Raw genomic sequence first — 17,180 nt, 5'->3', positions numbered from 1 at the left:
CTATTTTCTGGACTTGGTTTTATTTGAATAGACGAATTCGGATAGAGTTTTGTAAGGGCAAATGCAATAAGAAATAATTTACTGGGCCAACATTTTTGTTGGCCCGGTCCCACCTCTATTACACAAAAAGTCAAGTCAAACACGTATTCTAATACAGCCACATCAGCAAAACACAAATTTCTATACACTTTTTCTTCCCACACACTTTCTCTTTCCACCCAACCCAACAACATTCCATTCCTCCATATTATCCACAACAAAACTACACCAAAACATTAAATATCAATACATCCACATCAGCAAAACACTTATCCCAATACAGCCACATAAGCAAAACACATTTTACAATACAGCCACATCAGCAAAACACAACATCTTTGTTGGCCCAATACCACTTCACCATTGCATTTGCCCTAACCCTTAATCATTACATATAAAAAACGAGTTAAATCTGCATACGACGTCGTCCTCGCTTGGAGCAAATCAGAACATAAGGGTTTTAGTTCACGATCACCAAAACCCTCACCTCCTCGGCTCCAGCACCAACATCGCCACGGCGTATCAGCATAATGAGTCTGATTGCTGGCTCTTATGAAAAATTCATTTGGGGATTCAAGCTTAAGCCTTTGAAGCACTCCTCCGATCGTAGGACCCTCACTTTGACCCAGCTCTTTTCGTATCCCTCCCACATCGGGCCAGTCACGTGCGCCGCCGCCTGTGGCCCTGCCGCCGCTTCTGGATCGTCCGATGATACCATACACCTCTATGATCTTCCCTCCGCCGCTTCCCTCGGCTCCCTTCACGACCATGCCGCCACCATCACCTCCCTCTGCTTCTATACCCCTCCCTCCCTCTCTTTCCCCCGCAACCTAATTTCCGCTGCTGCAGATGGCTCCGTTTGTATCTTCGACGCTGACCCTTTCGTTCATCTCACCACTCTCTGGCCCCACAAGAAGGCTGTCAATGATCTTGCTGTCCACCCTTCCGGCAAGCTTGCTCTGACAGTGGGCCGCGACCAGTCCTTGGCTATGCTCAACCTGGTGAGGGGCAGGAGGAGTTTCCTTTGCAGGTTGGGCAAGGAGGCAACTTTGGTGAAGTATGACCCGAATGGAGAGAGTTTTTTCATGGTTGTTGGGGACAAGATTGGAGTACATGTGGCTGAGGACGCAAGGTTGTTGTTTGAATTGGAGAATCGCAAGAAGGTTCTCTGTGCTGCTCCTGGAGAGGTCAGTTAATTTATGTTGTAGAGTTTTTCGTCTTCTAACATGACAATGGTATTTTTCGATTTGTCCTTCTTGTTCTGTTGTTGTTCTTGCCTCTTGTTGGATGGTATTGGCTCTACTTATTCTCTTTTCAATGTACTGCTTCTGGAGAAAAGTCGCTTAATTTTGTGTCCGATTACATTATGAACATCTAAGCCAGACATTTTACAGGCCAGAGTAGTATCCATGGGGCTGGCATTCTCCCTTTTCTGCATTTATGGATCCTTCATGCATATGCACGCATTTCGACTATGTTTTAGTGATACACTTTGAGAGTCGTACATTTTCCAGCTATAAAACATTAGATGACTTTGGAGGGTCTTGGTTTCTACTTGAAAAATAACTCATCTTTCAGATTTCAGTACTGTCCTGATAATGTTCCATGTAATTTACATGCTGCTTTGAGTCAAATTAAGTTGGAACAAATTTGGTGCATCTTCCTGTTGATATTCTGCAAATTTTACAAGAATGAGTATCTATCACTCGAAGAATGCCCCTCTTTAAATCTGTATGAAGGTGAAAGTTTCTGTTAGTGTATTTATGATAGCTTGTGAAAACTTAAGGGTTGAGATCCTTCGCATTTATGTTTTCATTTTGCATCCAAGTTTGCATATTGCTTCAATTTTGCTTGTGAACTGAGTTTCTTATGACACTTCATATCAGGTTCTTGTGTGCTTGCTTATCTGAAATTTTCATTCCTAAATATATAATTTCGCAGGGTGGGCTTCTTCTTACTGGCGGCGAGGACTGTAATATTACAGCGTGGGACACAAAAAGTGGGAAGGCCGCATATTGCATTGAAGATGCTCATTGTACCCGTGTGAAAGGAATTGTTGCGCTTAGTAGGAATGATGGTACTGCTAACACTGATGATCCGTATCTAGTGGCATCCGCTTCATCGGATGGGATTATACGTGTTTGGGATGTTCGTATGGCCGTGAAGGAGAAGCCAAACCCATTGGCCGAGGCTGAGACAAAGTCAAGACTTACTTGTTTGGCTGGATCGTCTCTTAAATGTGAGTTTTTGTCGGATTTTTTGCATGATCAACCTATTCCTTTTCCTATAATTTAGTTTGGTTCCCGGTTTCCACATGAAAACATGTGGCCCGGTGGGAGAGTTGCACGAGTGCAATCCTAAAACAGCCTCTCCACATGTTATGTGGGAGTAAGGATGCGGACATCCTGCATGTCCCCAACCCGCCTACTATGGGAGCCTTATGCATTGGAGTTGTTTTATAGAGTTGCATGATTCTTGGAAGCGATGGTATCAAATGTACTTGCTAAAATTCATAGGAAGGGTAATCTGGAACTGAGGTGTTGTTGTGGGCCAGATGGGGGTAGGTTTTGTAGACGTGATTGTTTTTAGATACTGTTGTTTCACAGGGAGAGTAAGAGGCTAATTATCATTTCACGTGCATTTTAAAAATAAGCAAATAACATATCACCCTGTCTTAGAGAGCAGCTAGACAATAAGGCCACGGCTTTTACATGTTAGTTTAGTTGGCGAGGCTGCTTGTAATTCTTTTGAATCCTAAAGTAGAAGGGCCAGAGTTACTGATTGAAGTTTTTAATATTAAGAAGGATTGTACATACATCCTTTATTTTTGGTGGTTCCTTAAGTTTATTGGTTGTGCATCACTTTTGATGAACTGTTAAAGTTCATGTCTTAAGACTTCTGATTTTGTCACTGATGCCGAATTAAGTTGGTTATTTTGATAAATATTGGTGAACTTTTTTTCATGTTCATGTAATTTGTTGTTGACTGTTTTCATTTCCCCCTCCCTCTTCAGCTATCAAGCAGCCAAAAATGGGCGACAGCGGAACCAAAGAGGAGTAGAATTCCAAAATGGAAATTTCATAAAATCATTTGGATACTGTTTGAAAAATGCAGCCTTGACTTACGGATGTGTATCCATTATCCAAGTTGCTGGAAAGGTTGTTGTGAATGGGAGGGGGGCACACTCTCTCTATCCAACAAATCAATTTTGACGTTGAAAGAGCCTCTTAATTCTGATATAATATGCATATTTTAACTTATTGATATATAGATGTGTTATAGTTCTGGTTTCTTGTAACAATGTATGGTTTTTTTTTTTCCCCTTGAAATGTACATCTTTTGTTCCCACTCTTCTTTGGTTGATATTCAATTTTCAATTCTGCAATGGCGTATGCCATCTGGACTATTATCAGTGTTCTCCAAGTCAAGGTTGTGTTGAAATATGCTCGACAATTGACAACTTGTTTATTCATTCAGATTCATAGCGGAAAAGCTTGTCTTAATTGTTTCCAATCACAGATTCTAGTGACAGATATGATGATCCATTTTCCGTCATTGCCATTCTACTCTTCATCATCTCCTTCACCTCTCCTAATCTCTACAGTGCAACAGTGTACAACTGCTCCCACAAAACAAGGAGAGAGACGAAGATAAGAAGAAATGTTTAGGACAATTTTATGTAATTTCAAGTCAAGAGGTTCAGAATGACTGTATCCTAACATGCTCCAATTTCTTTTGCTAAGCACTCCTAAAAAGTTTTATAAAAAGAGGAAAAAAGGAAAACGATGGAAAAATATTTTACGTAATGCTCCTTCTCCAGACCCTCTCACTTCACAATTAAAGAATGCGTTTCCCTCTAATTCAATTTCTTGCAAAGAACACAACACTCTTTTTTCTATGACCTCGAGCGATGTAAGAATGACACTAGGAATCCTGCAGTTTAAATAAATTCTCCAGTATCCATAGAAGGATCCATCCACCTAAAGATTCCAGCCGTAAAAACACGTTAATGCAGACTCCAGTTGATCTAAATTGCCATTCGACCAGCAAGCCTGCTTTCTGATATCCTTTTGTCTATGGCTGCATCAACAGAGCTCATCTGGAACATGCAACAACAGTAGTGACGATCAGATGGGAACCATAACTACCAATCACTAGGACATAGCATATATTTAAAAGCTTCATCCTACGATGGAGATACCAAACTTTGTGAAAGAAGCTGACCTGGGCCAAAAGCCTGTGTTCACTGTTCGACCATAAAAATAAATTGCAAGGATGCTACAAATATAAAAATTCTGTTGGGTATCATCTTGTTCTATTCATACCCCCAGCTTCCAGTTTAAGCACTGGGAGAGTGAATTACACAAAATCAAAATGCAGATTACAAGAGCTGATATATACACACTGTTCTTAACTGAAAATGATGCTAGGATGAATAATCCTCGAGTCATTCCAGCAAGCTTGTCAAAATAGTAATAAACTACCAGCATAAAAATATGCGTATACCTACTTGAATCTTTTGACGTCCACACTGTAGGTGGCAATGGCATGCAAACCAGAGCATCCAGGTAAAAAAAAATTATTAATCATGCCCATCCAACGAAAGCAAATGGAAGTCAAAAGTTATCCAGTTAATAGACACATAAATCACCTTTCACTAACTGCTCTATTTTCTTGAACTAGGGCAAAAATATGGAAATTATATAGAAAAATACCTCTTTAAATAGGTAACAGCGCGTAAACAATGGTATCTGAAAACATGGAACATAAAACCTACCCATCTCGTTAGATGTGCAAGCCAACTCCAAAGGTTAAAGAGGTAGTTTTAACTTACCTGGCTAGTTACATCAGGAACCTGATACTTCGCTGATGACATCCTTCTTTCCTCCTAAATGAAGTAACCAAATTATTATAATGGATAACAATTAATGACTACAGAGTTCAGAACTTCAGACTAACATTGGGGAAAAACTTCACACACAACATACCATGGACATCGCCTCATCGTCCCAAACTAAATAGACCTCATTCACAGCTGGTTGGTTTGCAGGAGCTTTGTTTGCAATTACAGGGGGAGGTCCAATGGAAGGACCACTGGTGTTTGGACCAGAGGCATAAGAATGTGAATTGACCACTGTCCCGCCTACAGTAAATATGATAAATTATATAGCAGTTACAACAACTATCCATAAAACAGTTCACACACCACAAAAAAATGAAAATAATGAATTATAAACCAACTCATGGATTTGAAACCACCCCTAGGCAAAACGATCGTAACCGCAAAGGTTACCCCCCATCAAAGGCAAATGCCCCTCCCTGCTGGATCCCCTAAAAAAACAAAACAGAAGGAAAAAGCAGCACTTAAACATGGCAGAACTAAGACATGGATAGCACTTGCAATTAGACTAAGATGAACATTATTTGCACCCCATTTTCTTTTCACCCCGATCTAAATAAACCCCAGTTAAAAATATAACAATATTGAGTACACCCCTTTTTGTGTTTTCTGAAAAGTCACACTTTACACCCCAATGCATAACAGAACAGGAGTCTCTGCAGCATTTCATCAAACACCTTGCCTGCAACTCATATTTGTACTAAATTGGCCTAAATTCTCCAATGCCTTAGCCACACAATCATGAACCCAGCAACAATAAACATCAAAGATATATATAAAACAAGGAGCAGAGATCCAGAAACAACAGGGCATCAAATCAAAACGTTGTAACCAGTATTATTCTCATTTGAGATCATGGGCAGTGTCACTAATCTAAGATCTATAAGCATTGTCACCAAAGCATATCACAAGCCTACGTCTTGTTTTTGATATAGATAAGACTAAGTATTGTTACCAGTCAAGATACACCAAAGAAGTCTAGCTCACTACCTCATGACCATGTATGCCACACCCATATGGCATATCCCAGTAACCATATACCCACACCCAAGTAAAACATAGGATCAAACATCTACACCCAATGATACCCTTAAAACCAGAAATGTTTTAAGAAAAAAATCATCTCACCTTTCCACTCCAAAAGGGATCTTAAGAGAGAAGAAAAATCATCTCACCTTTCCACACATCGCTCACCTCTCCAACCATGTTCAGATGATACATTTTGCCCAATAAATACCTACCCCACTTGGCCACTCCAATCAGAAGACCTGTTGAAGTCAGAGTTTGGAGAAATTTTAGTTATTTTGATGGATTCGCTGGAAATCAGTGAGGAGTGACCGAGTGAGTCTCTGTCTTCAGGTTAGGAGAGAAGGAGGGAAGAGGTGGTCGCTGTGGCCATCGAAGGTTGTTAGGTCGGGGTGGGTCTCCGTCTTCAGCTTGGTGACGAAGAAGGAAAGAAAAGAGGAATTTGGCTTGAGAATGATAGGGTTCTGTCTTCAGCTTGGTGACGAAGAAGGAGAGGAGAAGAATTTGGGTTGAGAATGATAGGGTCAGTGGAGTGTTGAGAGAGTAGGTTTTTTGCAACATTATTGGGATGTACTTAGTAAAGTGCGGGGTGCAAATAATGTTCATCTTAGACTCATGTGTGCATACTAAAGTCGAATGCCCCCACCCCCAAGTAAAGCTGGATTTTCCAAAAACACAAGGGGAAAGAATCACTTGAGCAAGGGAGAACTAACAAATGACAACCACAAAGTTTCCAACCAACAGATGGGACAGCCAATGTAATTAGTGGTTTCATGTGTGCTTACGATATAGACTGAAAGCATGGATGGTAATTTCAAAACAAAGAACTGAAAGAATTGTACAAGTAGCCAATGATAGAGACCAAAATGCCTCTTAGTATATATTTACGTGAACAAATGATTAAAATCATGTGCTATAACATAAGACCTACAATCGAAATAAAAAAATGAAAATACACAACACACACAAGATTCAGTGAAATAGAAAGGTCAAAGCACGTGAAGAGAAGAACTAATTACTACTATCATAGGTACAAGACTAGGAAGCACCGACTCGGATGCGGGGACACGGGATGCGGATGTGGGGACGCAGGGATTTGCAAAATCTCAAAGAATCCTGTTTTGAGTGCGGGGGGACTCGGCAAATAAAAAATATTTAAATATATTTTATATAGAATAAATATTGAGATATAGAATAAAATAAAGCAACATATGAGTGACTTGAGATATTCATATGACTGAGAATTGAGAGGCCCACAACCAGACTTTAACAAACCAAAGCCCATATGAGAAGACCCAAACACAGATCTGGTCCCACATGAGAAATAGCACAGCTGTGGGCAAATGAGGCCCCAATCCATTGAAAGAATAGAAGGTCCCAGAGGAATCGCGATGGAAGCCATGGGAGGAAGACAATGAGCAGAATCGCGATGAAAGCCATGCGAAGAAACAAAGAACTGATTTGCACTGCTCACCTCTCTATTCTATTCTTTGATGGCAGAATTCATGCCATAAAAAAAATGATGGCAGAAGCACACACTACACAAGTCGATGGGAGGAGAAGAGGAGAGGTGGGAGAAGAGGAGATCGATCACATACCTGAGATTCAACCTCGAAAGCGACGACGCAGAGAATAAGAGCAACAGAACAGGTCGAGGTCGCGATTTAGGGCTGCTTCGAGGATGAGGTTGCGATTTAGGGCTGGAAGGAGAAGTTTCAGAGCATTTAGCGATTTAGGGCTAGGTTTGCATGGAAGGAAAAGCTACAGCCTTGGTCGCGACTGGTTTTAAGTGAAAATACGAGTCGCTGCGCGTCGACTACGAGTCAGAGGTGAATTGATGGTCTGTTGACTGTTCAGACGCGGGATGACCACGTCTTAGCCATATTTCTACGCGTCCTCCACGTGGGCGCACTGAGTGCGTATGTGACGCGGACTCGGCACCCATTTTGCCGAGTCCATGCTTCCTAGGTACAAGATATACAAAACTGAAATGCATCTATTTAACAAATTTAACCATATTTGAGTGGAGAAAGACATTTCGACACCACGAGGCACGAGTATTGTATTTTCTCAATAAATCACATCTCGCTTCAAGAGAGAGAGAAAAAAATTCCATAGCATAAAATAAGAGAGAACGGATTATTCTAATCAGAGCAATTCCACAGCAGATGTAACCATTTATCAGCACCAAATGCAACCCCAAAACATACTTAGCAAAGATTTGTCGAAAATTTCTGAGTAAATTTAATCTTAGAAAATCCTTCCCTTTTGTAATCAACCATGACAAAAATTGTAAGCAAAATACTTAGGAAAAATCACTTCATCACAGTAATTAAAAATTCCAATCAAACCTGAAATGCTTGGGCCATTGAAGCTGCTTGTCATTTGGGGGTTTGCTCCAGCATGTGCATTAGTTAAGGGATTAACTTCTGCTGCAGCAATTGGTGAATTATTTGTTGAAGCCAAAGAAGCAAAAAAAGGTAGACTTTGCGTCACTGAAGTGCTACTAACAACTGGAAACAAAGGTTGCGATACAGGAACAGGTGGCATGGACACTGGCAGTCCAGGCGGGCCTACTTGTGAAGGTTGGAGAGAAGATGATAAAGATGTAGGTAGAGGAGGCCTCATGTTTTGTACAGGAAACAATGGCTGCCGAGCATATCCCACAGGGGTAACTGAAAGTGCTGGATGTTGTGGAAACCAAGGCTGTGTCCGAGGAGGAACTGGCCAACCAGTAGGAGGCATGGGTACTGCAGAGTTGTAACTGTGACCGAGCAATAAAAATGGAATGAGCCCTTGCGAATGATAAAAAAGAAATTATCAAGGAAGGAGACCAAGGGGGTAATACCCTTGTACAGAAAAGAGTATGACAACGAATCTATAACATTCAGCATCATATTATTTATAACTACATTACCAGTATGGCAGAAAGCCAGAAACGAAACAAAGACAACCGTGTATCCCTTATAGTCCACAACGAAGATGCAATAAGTTAATCACTTTCTTCCTTTCCAATGAGATAATAAAATGAGGTAACTTAGGAACCATCTAAAACAGTTAGAACAGGGAAGTCTAGCTTCTATGGAGGAGAAGATTTTTTGTTTTTTGGATTTGGGCCATTTGCCAAATTGAGATTTTTAGCACCGAGTCTAGTGTAATCTCCAACTGAGGTAGAATTCACTATATTTTCAAAAATTAAGTCCCTGATTGTTTTCTTTTAAATTAATTGTTTAGTATAATTCTTTTGTTAACGTTTAGAGCAATAAAGTATGTGTAACAGTATAGATAGATTTCTGAAATTCCTCCCAGAAACAATCTTCTTTGTTTCAACTAATGCTTTAATGTTCTTGAAATCCTTAGGCTCCAAGGTCAAATCCCACGTCCTTCTAAACGGAAAATGTCATATCCTAATCCATCATGAGATGATTATGGCAAAACATAAAATGTAACCTGTTAGGATTAGGAGGAGTCCAGGTACTTACAAATATACATCCATACAAAACATTGATTGACGCAGCATTATATTTGTTGATCAAGAAAGGTTGACCAAACTTTCTTGTTGCTCTTTGCTTTCTCAATAAGGATTAAGGTGTCCATTGAATAACTAAAGACAGGCCCTCCTATTTTCTAGATCAAAAAACTCTGAGACACATCTGCCAACCAAGCATCAAGAGAACCCTAAAATGTCTTGGTTGCCATAAGCATACTCAATACAAGGAAAAGGATCTGGTAACTCAAATTCTTTAACCATATTTTGGTAATGGTTTTGATAACTTCAAATTCCAATGTGATTTCAAAATCTAAAAATGTTAGAATCCTAGTGATACGTGGTTTGTCCAATGAATGCGAAATGAAATTTCTATAGATAAAATTCAAAAGAAAGCATCACACGATGTCATGATCGTAATGAAAAAGGACAATGATGGTGATCAAAAATAGAAACAGTGTCAATCTTCCAATTGAGTGAACATGATAGCAAAAAGGAAATACAAGAAACAAGCTAGAGTTCCTATTCCCAAACACCTAACAGCAGCATGTGTGAGAAAGAGCATAATTAGACAGAAAACTTACACTGACGGTATTGCCCCTACGTTTGGTGCATGGGGATATGCAACACCTAATTGTCCAGGAACTACACCCCCGACAAGCTGAGTAGTTGGAACCTGCACTTTGGATGCTTTTGCTGGACCTTCTTCTGCAAAGATTTACCAATTGTAAGGACATAAATATGACTGTACCTTAAATGCTTACCTTTGCTATATAGGGTTAAGATTTACCATCTCTACCTACTCTCATAAGATATTCAGAATCAGCACAGAGGCAATTGGAACAATTGAAATCAACATAAACCACTGAAGCATTAACCTCTCTTAACTGTTTCCAGAAGTAAAAATAAAATTGGATGATTATATGGAAGCAATGAAATAACCTTTCCACCTCCAAATATTGCACAGATACTAAAGTAACCCAACAGTGGCACTTGCAGTGTATTTTTAAACAGAAGTGCAGGACATGTCAAGCAAGCTAGATCTTGATGGTTCTTTCCATTACCATTCCATGGCCAAAGGGCCATTTTTTAAAAAAGTCAGTTCAAAATAAAGTAGCAGGCCATGCTCTACTACCCCATGCACACACACCAAAAAGTAATGGGGATAGTGGGGAACCCCGCATTCACAAAGTTGAGGTTCTCTCTAGCAGCATTGTATGAGAACCAGATAGGAACCTGAAAGAAACCCATGAAAAGTAGGGAAAACCTGAAACAAAACTTGAGCAACATATGAGCCCATTCATATATTCTTTAGAAGCCAACATCTTTGGAAAAAGACAAAACGTCCCGTAAACTGCCTTAATATTGATAAGGTATGACAAAATGGCCAAGCAAGATCAGAAACAAAAACACAGCCAAGTATTCAAGTCCACCAACTACTTTACACGTAAATTAAGGAAGGAGCCAATCCCAGAAATATAAGAAAATGATCAAGGAATTGTCCCCTATGTTTAAAGTGCTTCCTGTCTTTGAAGAATGGAATAAATTTGACCAATGCAGCAAGTCCTAATATCAACGATACACCAAATTCCATCACAAATAACACAATTCTTGAGAGGGTTTCAAGTTCAAGAAAGTAATTCAAAAACCAGAGTTCAATACAAGAACTACGCAAATCAAAAGGTAACGAAAAACCTGGTTTGTCGCATGCGTGAATTAGATACTCTCACTCGAAAAGGTCTCTAGGTCGAAAATAGATGAATCTATCCATAGTAAACAAAAAATCACAGTCGATCCAGACAATATAGAAAGTAACTGATTAGTTGATAAATTTCCAACCCACCTTCTTCTCCATGGTGAGCAGCCAAGACATCTTGAGGAATTCCTTGCATCCCATATATCTCAATTTCCGTTGATTCTCTGCCAGGTTTTGCATTGGGAACCCTGATAAAAAATTACCATGATCAAAAAGATCCGTAATGCAAATAATGCAAACACAAACAACACAAAATGTCTTTTTTGTGTTTGAAAGCAAAACAGCACAACATGCCTGATGCCATACATTAGGAAAATTTATATATTATAGCTCTGCTAATTCATAACGATCATTGAAAATAAAAAGTCAAGTCCATAAGGAAAAGAAAAGGTAAAACAGAAGGCTTAAGATATTTTCATACTTCTTAATCCATCAACTTTCATAAAATAAACCCCATCGTGTAATTACCCCATGAAATGATCATATACTGAACCGTCCACAGGAATTAACAGCCCTTGTACACATTTACCAATGGTTTATGAATTGGATACATATGCAGTATACACCTTTCAATAAAACCACTCACCAATCAATATCGTATCTACACTAAAGAGCTAATCTTTGTATATTTAAAGTTATATACAAATACAATCCCCTTTTGCGATTTACTACAAATAGCCATAAGCCAGAGAAGCCAAAATCAAGCACAAAAGAAGATTGTAGAATTAAATATAGATAATTATGTACACGAACGCACAGCAAAGATTAGGGTTTTAGGAGAGAGGGATTACTTGGTGACGTTCTCTTTGTGGACCTGAAGGACGTGGATAGCCATTCCACTGGCAGTTGAAAGCTTTTTGTGGCAGACATGGCACTTGAAGTGCTTCGCTTTCTGGTGCTGCACCAGGATCTTCTCGTCGTCGAATTCACGATCGCAGTAATAGCACCACATCTTCGAAGATGCTCTCTTCTTCTTTTTTCCCATCTTACGTCGCCCGCTTTTCTTGAAATCACTCTTATTACCCTCGTCTACTACTACCTCTTGTTCTTCGTCGTCTTCTTCGATTCTTCCCGATCAAATCCCGGAGGTAAATTAGGGTTTCCGTCTGGTACTCTGTAGCCACTGTGATCTGTTTAATATAAATATTTAATTTTGCCTTTTGTTTTCCTATTACAGAAAATTGGGAGTGCCGAGTCATTGGTGGGGCTGATTTGGATGAAATGTGACGGTGCTGATAGCAACCACAATGGTGTTTTTGTTTTCCAGAAAATTGGGAGTGTCTAGTCTTTGGTGTGGCTGATTTGGATGAAATGTCATAGTGCTGAGAACTACCACAATGGGTGACTTTTTATTAGGGCATGGGTAATATATGAAAATTTATGTTTTGTTAATATGATTGTATTGGAAATGTGTTTTGTTAATGTGATTGAGATAAAAAAATGTATTAGTACGATAGTTTAAATTTATTGACTTGATTTTTGTGTGATAAAAATAGAACTCAATATTGATTTAAAAGTAAAAATGTGAGTTTGTGTGAGATGTAAATCCTATTTTGAGTCAATATTGAGGTATGTAATGTTTCATCCCCTTATATTGCGGCAATTAGAAAGAGACCAACAAATAGACTTTATAATGGGTCAAGAAAAATCTACTTTTTGTCTTCCATGCCCAAACAAATACAAACCATTGCATTTGCTTCAACTGCTGAGATTACTAAATGCCACGAAGATAATTAATATAATTTGAATTTTTTTTTTGAAACTTTAAACAAAACAGAAGAGAAAAGTTGGGAGTAGATAAAAGGAATAGATAGGAATTTATGGGAGTAGATTGTGCTATTGTGGGACAATAGAAGGGGAAAGTTGAGAGTAGACAAATGACAAAATAACAATAGATTAGTAACTAATTGAATATATAAATATGATATATTCAATTCATAATGAATGTGGGGAATTTATTTAAAAGGTTGTGGGAAAATATTAATATCAAATAAGCTTATGAAAATTGCCCACAAATATTTTTTAAAAATTAGAAAATTTGATGAAATATACACGCGCATCGCGTATGAAACCCTGATTTGCAAATGTATAAAGAGGAAGCTCTAAGGAGATATTATCTCCTTGTGACACCTAAACTCCAACATATTTTGTTAGGAGTCCACGTGGACTCCTAAGATTTCCTTATTCCTTTTTGCAAGCTTTAAGAGATTTTGAAAGCAATTAATTCAAAACATATAAAGTATTTTGTAAAATTTCTAGGCTTTGTGCAAGTCTTAAGGGACTTTGAAAACAATTAATTCAAAATATATAGAGTATTTTGTTAGGAGTTCACATGGACTACTAAAATTTATCTATTCCTTTTGCAAGGCTTAAGAGACTTTGAAACAATTAATTCAAAATACATTAACGAATATTACAAAGGTGAAATATATAATACATGAAGTATTGTTATCAATTTCTTAAAAATGAAACCATTCATTTATTTTATACCCATTTTTTTATTATTTCTTTTGATAAGTCATTATTCGTATTTATTTGTTACTTGACTTAAATACATAACTATATATATGATTAATGTTATATGAATGAAAGTGGATGTATTATGTTTTAAGAAAAATTATAAACTGGAATTGACCACAGAAGAGCAATTTATTGAAGAAAACTATTTGACTCCCCACGTGAAGACCTGATCACATGTATTATGATTAGGACTTCTACAAACGGTTGCGGTTGGTTCTTCTCAGTGATAAATTTGTTTTATGGAAAGAACCCATACGTCGTGTGTGAACCCGACTTATTTTGTTTTTCAAATTCATGTTATGTATGCATACTTACTCATTCGTGTCACCTAAATTTTTTTAGATACGGCTGAGCACAGCGCCTGCTTCATATAGTTTCTTCATCAAAACTACTTCACACCACTAGACTGCCACCACAATACCCTTGGGAGCATGGGCCTTAATAGAGAGACAGGCCCAAGAGCAAAAGAACCAAAACAAATCAAAAATCAAGGCCCAAAACGTAACAGGGTAAAACTCAATAAGGAGATTCAGTTCTTAAGATAAAAGCTAAACTACACAACTTAAGACAAAATTACATAAACATGGATCCAAATTCTCCATGAAGAGAGCAGCCACATCACTTAGCAACATGATTTGTAACAGTGTCTCTATAAGTAGAAATTTCAATGTTCATTGTATTGTTCTTTTGTGGAATTTCTCTGCCTGGAACATTTTGATGTTTCCTAGACTTGAGAACCTTGACATTGCTACCACTACAAGAAAATAATTTTTTATTGAATATACAGTTTGCAACGGAATTTTTACAAGTTTTCGTCGCTAAATTTCATTGAAATTTAAAGTCCTGTCTCAAATTGTGACATGAATTCCTATCAACTTTAGTGACGGAATTTTCAACGACATGTAGGAACAAATTTAGCGACGAATTTTAATTTCGTCACTAAATTCTATATTTTGACACCAACTTTAGAAAATCTCACTTTTTCTGGCACAAATTAGCAACGGAATCATATTTTCGTCACAAAAGTAGCGACGAAAACGAAATTCCGTCGCTAAATTATATCTTTTGACACCTAACCCTAAGAAAATCTATTTTTTCTGACATAAATTTGAGACAAAACTAAATTCCGGCGCAATTTTAGTGATGTAATATGGTTTTTGTCGCTAACATTTAATTGTCATAACAATATCAATTTTTATCGACAAAAATCAGCCACGGAATTTAGTTTCTGTCGCTAAATTCTATCTTCTAACTATCGTCAGAAAATATACTTTTCTCGACACAAATTTAGCGATGGAATACATTATTCCATCCTTAAATTAGCAACGCTGCAAATTCCATTGCAAACTTAGTGACAAACTTTTATTCTGTCACAAATTTGGTCGCTAATATGCATTTAATGTCATAAATATTTTTTTGTTTCTCGTTCTGACTTCGTTTGCTCATTTCTCTCTTTTGTTCATTCTCTTCTTCTTTTTCATCTTCCTTGCTGCTTCTTTCTCCTTTCATAATGGATGTGCCTAAGTCTCCTACATGGATTTACAATAGGGTTGGACCCAATCGAGTGAGACCTAGCGATAAGTTTTGTAGTGGGGTTGAGGAGTTCATTACTTATGAGTGTAGAAATAATCCACGATTTATAGACATAGGAACAATAAGGTATCTATGTGTAAGTTGTAAATGCACAAGATTTTAGTGGTTTGATGATATAAGGGTGCACTTATATAGAAAATGTTTTCAGCTTAGATATTATTACTGGACACCTCATGGCGAAGAAATGATTGAAATCTCCCTTATGGCGACTTTTGATGTGCAAATAGATACTACAAATTATTATTGGCAAGATAGTAATCGTGCTAATTTTAATCTGTATGAGCAGATGGTGATGGATGTTGTTGGACCGTCAATTGGGGATGAGCTCTTACAAGAAGAGAATAACAACCAACACTATGTGGCTCGTTTGTGGTTATTAGTAGTTATGGCGTTAATTCTCTTTTTTTGGGAGTTTTCTCTTATTGTTATTTGTTTGACTAATCTTAGGGTATGCTGCTTGTATTGTGTATGTATTTTACTTGATAAAAATATTGAATTGTCTATTTATAGAATTTGTTTTTATTGCATTTTATTTCTTGGAGTCATGCAATGCATACTTGACTAGAATCTTCTCCTAGGTCTTTCATGTTAAACTGATTGGATAACCATATCTTGATCACTGATAAAGTTACAACATAATTTTTTATGAGCAAGATCTCATCCGTAAAGAATTAAGAACACAATTTTCCCATTGTCTAATCTCTTGTATACACATGGTTCATCAGGGTTCTCATCAAATCTGTAGGATTTAATCGTATGATCGAATCGAATGTTTCAAGATCTAGATGCTTGGGTAAGTCTATAAATGGACTTCTTAAGCTTGCAAACCGTATTTTGCTGACGTTTAGCAATGAATATAGTGGGTTGCATCATATAGATATTTTCGTCTAAATGGCCATTGAGGAAAGCCGTCTTGACATCCATTTTTCATATCTCATAATCGAAATGAGCTGATATTGTAATACCCCGAACTTCCTTTCTTTTAGAAATTAGGTAGGACCAACATGTGTCGAATATGTGTACATATATATATAATCATTAGAAATTAATACCGAGTGATTTGGGGGTGTACGAGTGGTTTTAAAACTGAAATTTTTGACTACAGAGGTAACCATCCGGATAGTTATAGAAGAAACTGAAACAAAGTGAGTTTTAGGCATAGGTGTCCGGACACCTCCCTCCCTAAATCTGCACCCCGAAATTTGGTTTAAAATACCCATTTTCGTGATTTCTTTCAAAATACCAGACCTAAACAAATCGTAAACCTCATTTTCTCTCAAATTTCCTCCCTCCCATCAATCTAAGATCATCAACCAAGGTAAGATTACCGTCTTTCAAGTTGTTTCAAGTTAGATTCCTAACTTCTCTCTCTAGCTTACATATTCTTAAATCCCTTTCTTTGTTCTAATCTTTCAAGGTTTGAACCCACACTCAAATCCATGGGTTCCTACATCATTTGAGGTCTAAAGGAAGCTTGAATCCCTTCCCTCTACTTGTTTCTACAACCTTGGTAAGTTTCTTAAACCTAAAAGATAGTATTTAAAGATTGGGTGATTTGGGATTCTAGGGTTTCATGGGTTTTGTAGATTTGGGGGAAATTCTTTAAATTAGATGAAATTAGTGATCTAATAGGTTGATTTAGACTTGTTTATGGTTATATTGTTAGATTCTATTAAGGATTGGAGTAGCACGCTTGAGTAGGTGAAGTTCAAGAATTTGGGAAGTTTTGGGTAAGAGAAGATAATGAGTTCTTGATTTATTGGATTAATTTGTGTTAGATATGTGCAATTGAAGTTGTTTGTATATTGATTGGAGGATGAGTTTATCGAATAATAGGTTGGTTGAGGCCGGGAAAAGTC

The 17,180-nt window shown here is 37.7% G+C and overlaps 2 protein-coding genes across 3 annotated transcripts; one reads left to right on the top strand and one right to left on the bottom strand.

The window, feature by feature from the left end:
- Positions 1-464: 464 nt before the first annotated feature.
- LOC119996648 (p21-activated protein kinase-interacting protein 1-like) lies at positions 465-3,337 on the top strand. Its single transcript, XM_038843360.1, has 3 exons — positions 465-1,226; positions 1,981-2,278; positions 3,053-3,337. Exons 1-3 carry the CDS (start codon positions 570-572, stop codon positions 3,097-3,099), a joined length of 1,002 nt encoding a protein of 333 aa, XP_038699288.1. The 5' UTR covers positions 465-569; the 3' UTR covers positions 3,100-3,337.
- A 10-nt stretch (positions 3,338-3,347) lies between these two features.
- LOC119996647 (protein SUPPRESSOR OF FRI 4-like) lies at positions 3,348-12,517 on the bottom strand. Of its 2 annotated transcripts, XM_038843358.1 has the most exons (8): positions 12,000-12,517; positions 11,296-11,396; positions 10,037-10,160; positions 8,317-8,729; positions 5,028-5,182; positions 4,874-4,927; positions 4,755-4,790; positions 3,348-4,138 (listed from the first exon to the last, which is right to left on the bottom strand). In XM_038843358.1, the coding sequence occupies exons 1-8, from the start codon at positions 12,191-12,193 to the stop codon at positions 4,067-4,069; spliced, it is 1,149 nt and encodes a 382-aa protein (XP_038699286.1). In that variant the 5' UTR covers positions 12,194-12,517; the 3' UTR covers positions 3,348-4,066. The 2 variants fall into 2 exon arrangements, with proteins under 2 accessions (XP_038699286.1, XP_038699287.1); XM_038843359.1 differs by lacking the exon at positions 4,755-4,790 and having other exon boundaries at positions 12,000-12,516.
- Between the last annotated feature and the right edge of the window lie 4,663 nt (positions 12,518-17,180).

Source organism: Tripterygium wilfordii, chromosome 4 (assembly GCF_013401445.1).
Source record: "Tripterygium wilfordii isolate XIE 37 chromosome 4, ASM1340144v1, whole genome shotgun sequence".
Taxonomy (NCBI): Eukaryota; Viridiplantae; Streptophyta; class Magnoliopsida; order Celastrales; family Celastraceae; genus Tripterygium; species Tripterygium wilfordii.
The sequence above is the reverse complement of the archived record's forward strand: the minus strand, read 5'-3'. Positions and strand labels throughout refer to the sequence as shown.

What these genes read in the sequence shown, in the direction of transcription:
- LOC119996648 (XM_038843360.1), top strand. Translation starts at nt 570, where the DNA reads ATGAGTCTGATTGCTGGCTCTTATGAAAAATTCATTTGGGGATTCAAG. An exon ending in TCTGTGCTGCTCCTGGAGAG is followed by an intron (nt 1,227 to 1,980) that starts GTCAGTTAATTT and finishes ATAATTTCGCAG; the next exon opens with GGTGGGCTTCTTCTTACTGG. An exon ending in GGCTGGATCGTCTCTTAAAT is followed by an intron (nt 2,279 to 3,052) that starts GTGAGTTTTTGT and finishes CTCCCTCTTCAG; the next exon opens with CTATCAAGCAGCCAAAAATG.
- LOC119996647 (XM_038843358.1), bottom strand. Translation starts at nt 12,193, where the DNA reads ATGGGAAAAAAGAAGAAGAGAGCATCTTCGAAGATGTGGTGCTATTAC. An exon ending in ACGATGAGGCGATGTCCATG is followed by an intron (nt 4,928 to 5,027) that starts GTATGTTGTGTG and finishes TACTTCATTTAG; the next exon opens with GAGGAAAGAAGGATGTCATC. An exon ending in GCTGTTACCTATTTAAAGAG is followed by an intron (nt 4,139 to 4,754) that starts GTATTTTTCTAT and finishes TGCATGTTCCAG; the next exon opens with ATGAGCTCTGTTGATGCAGC.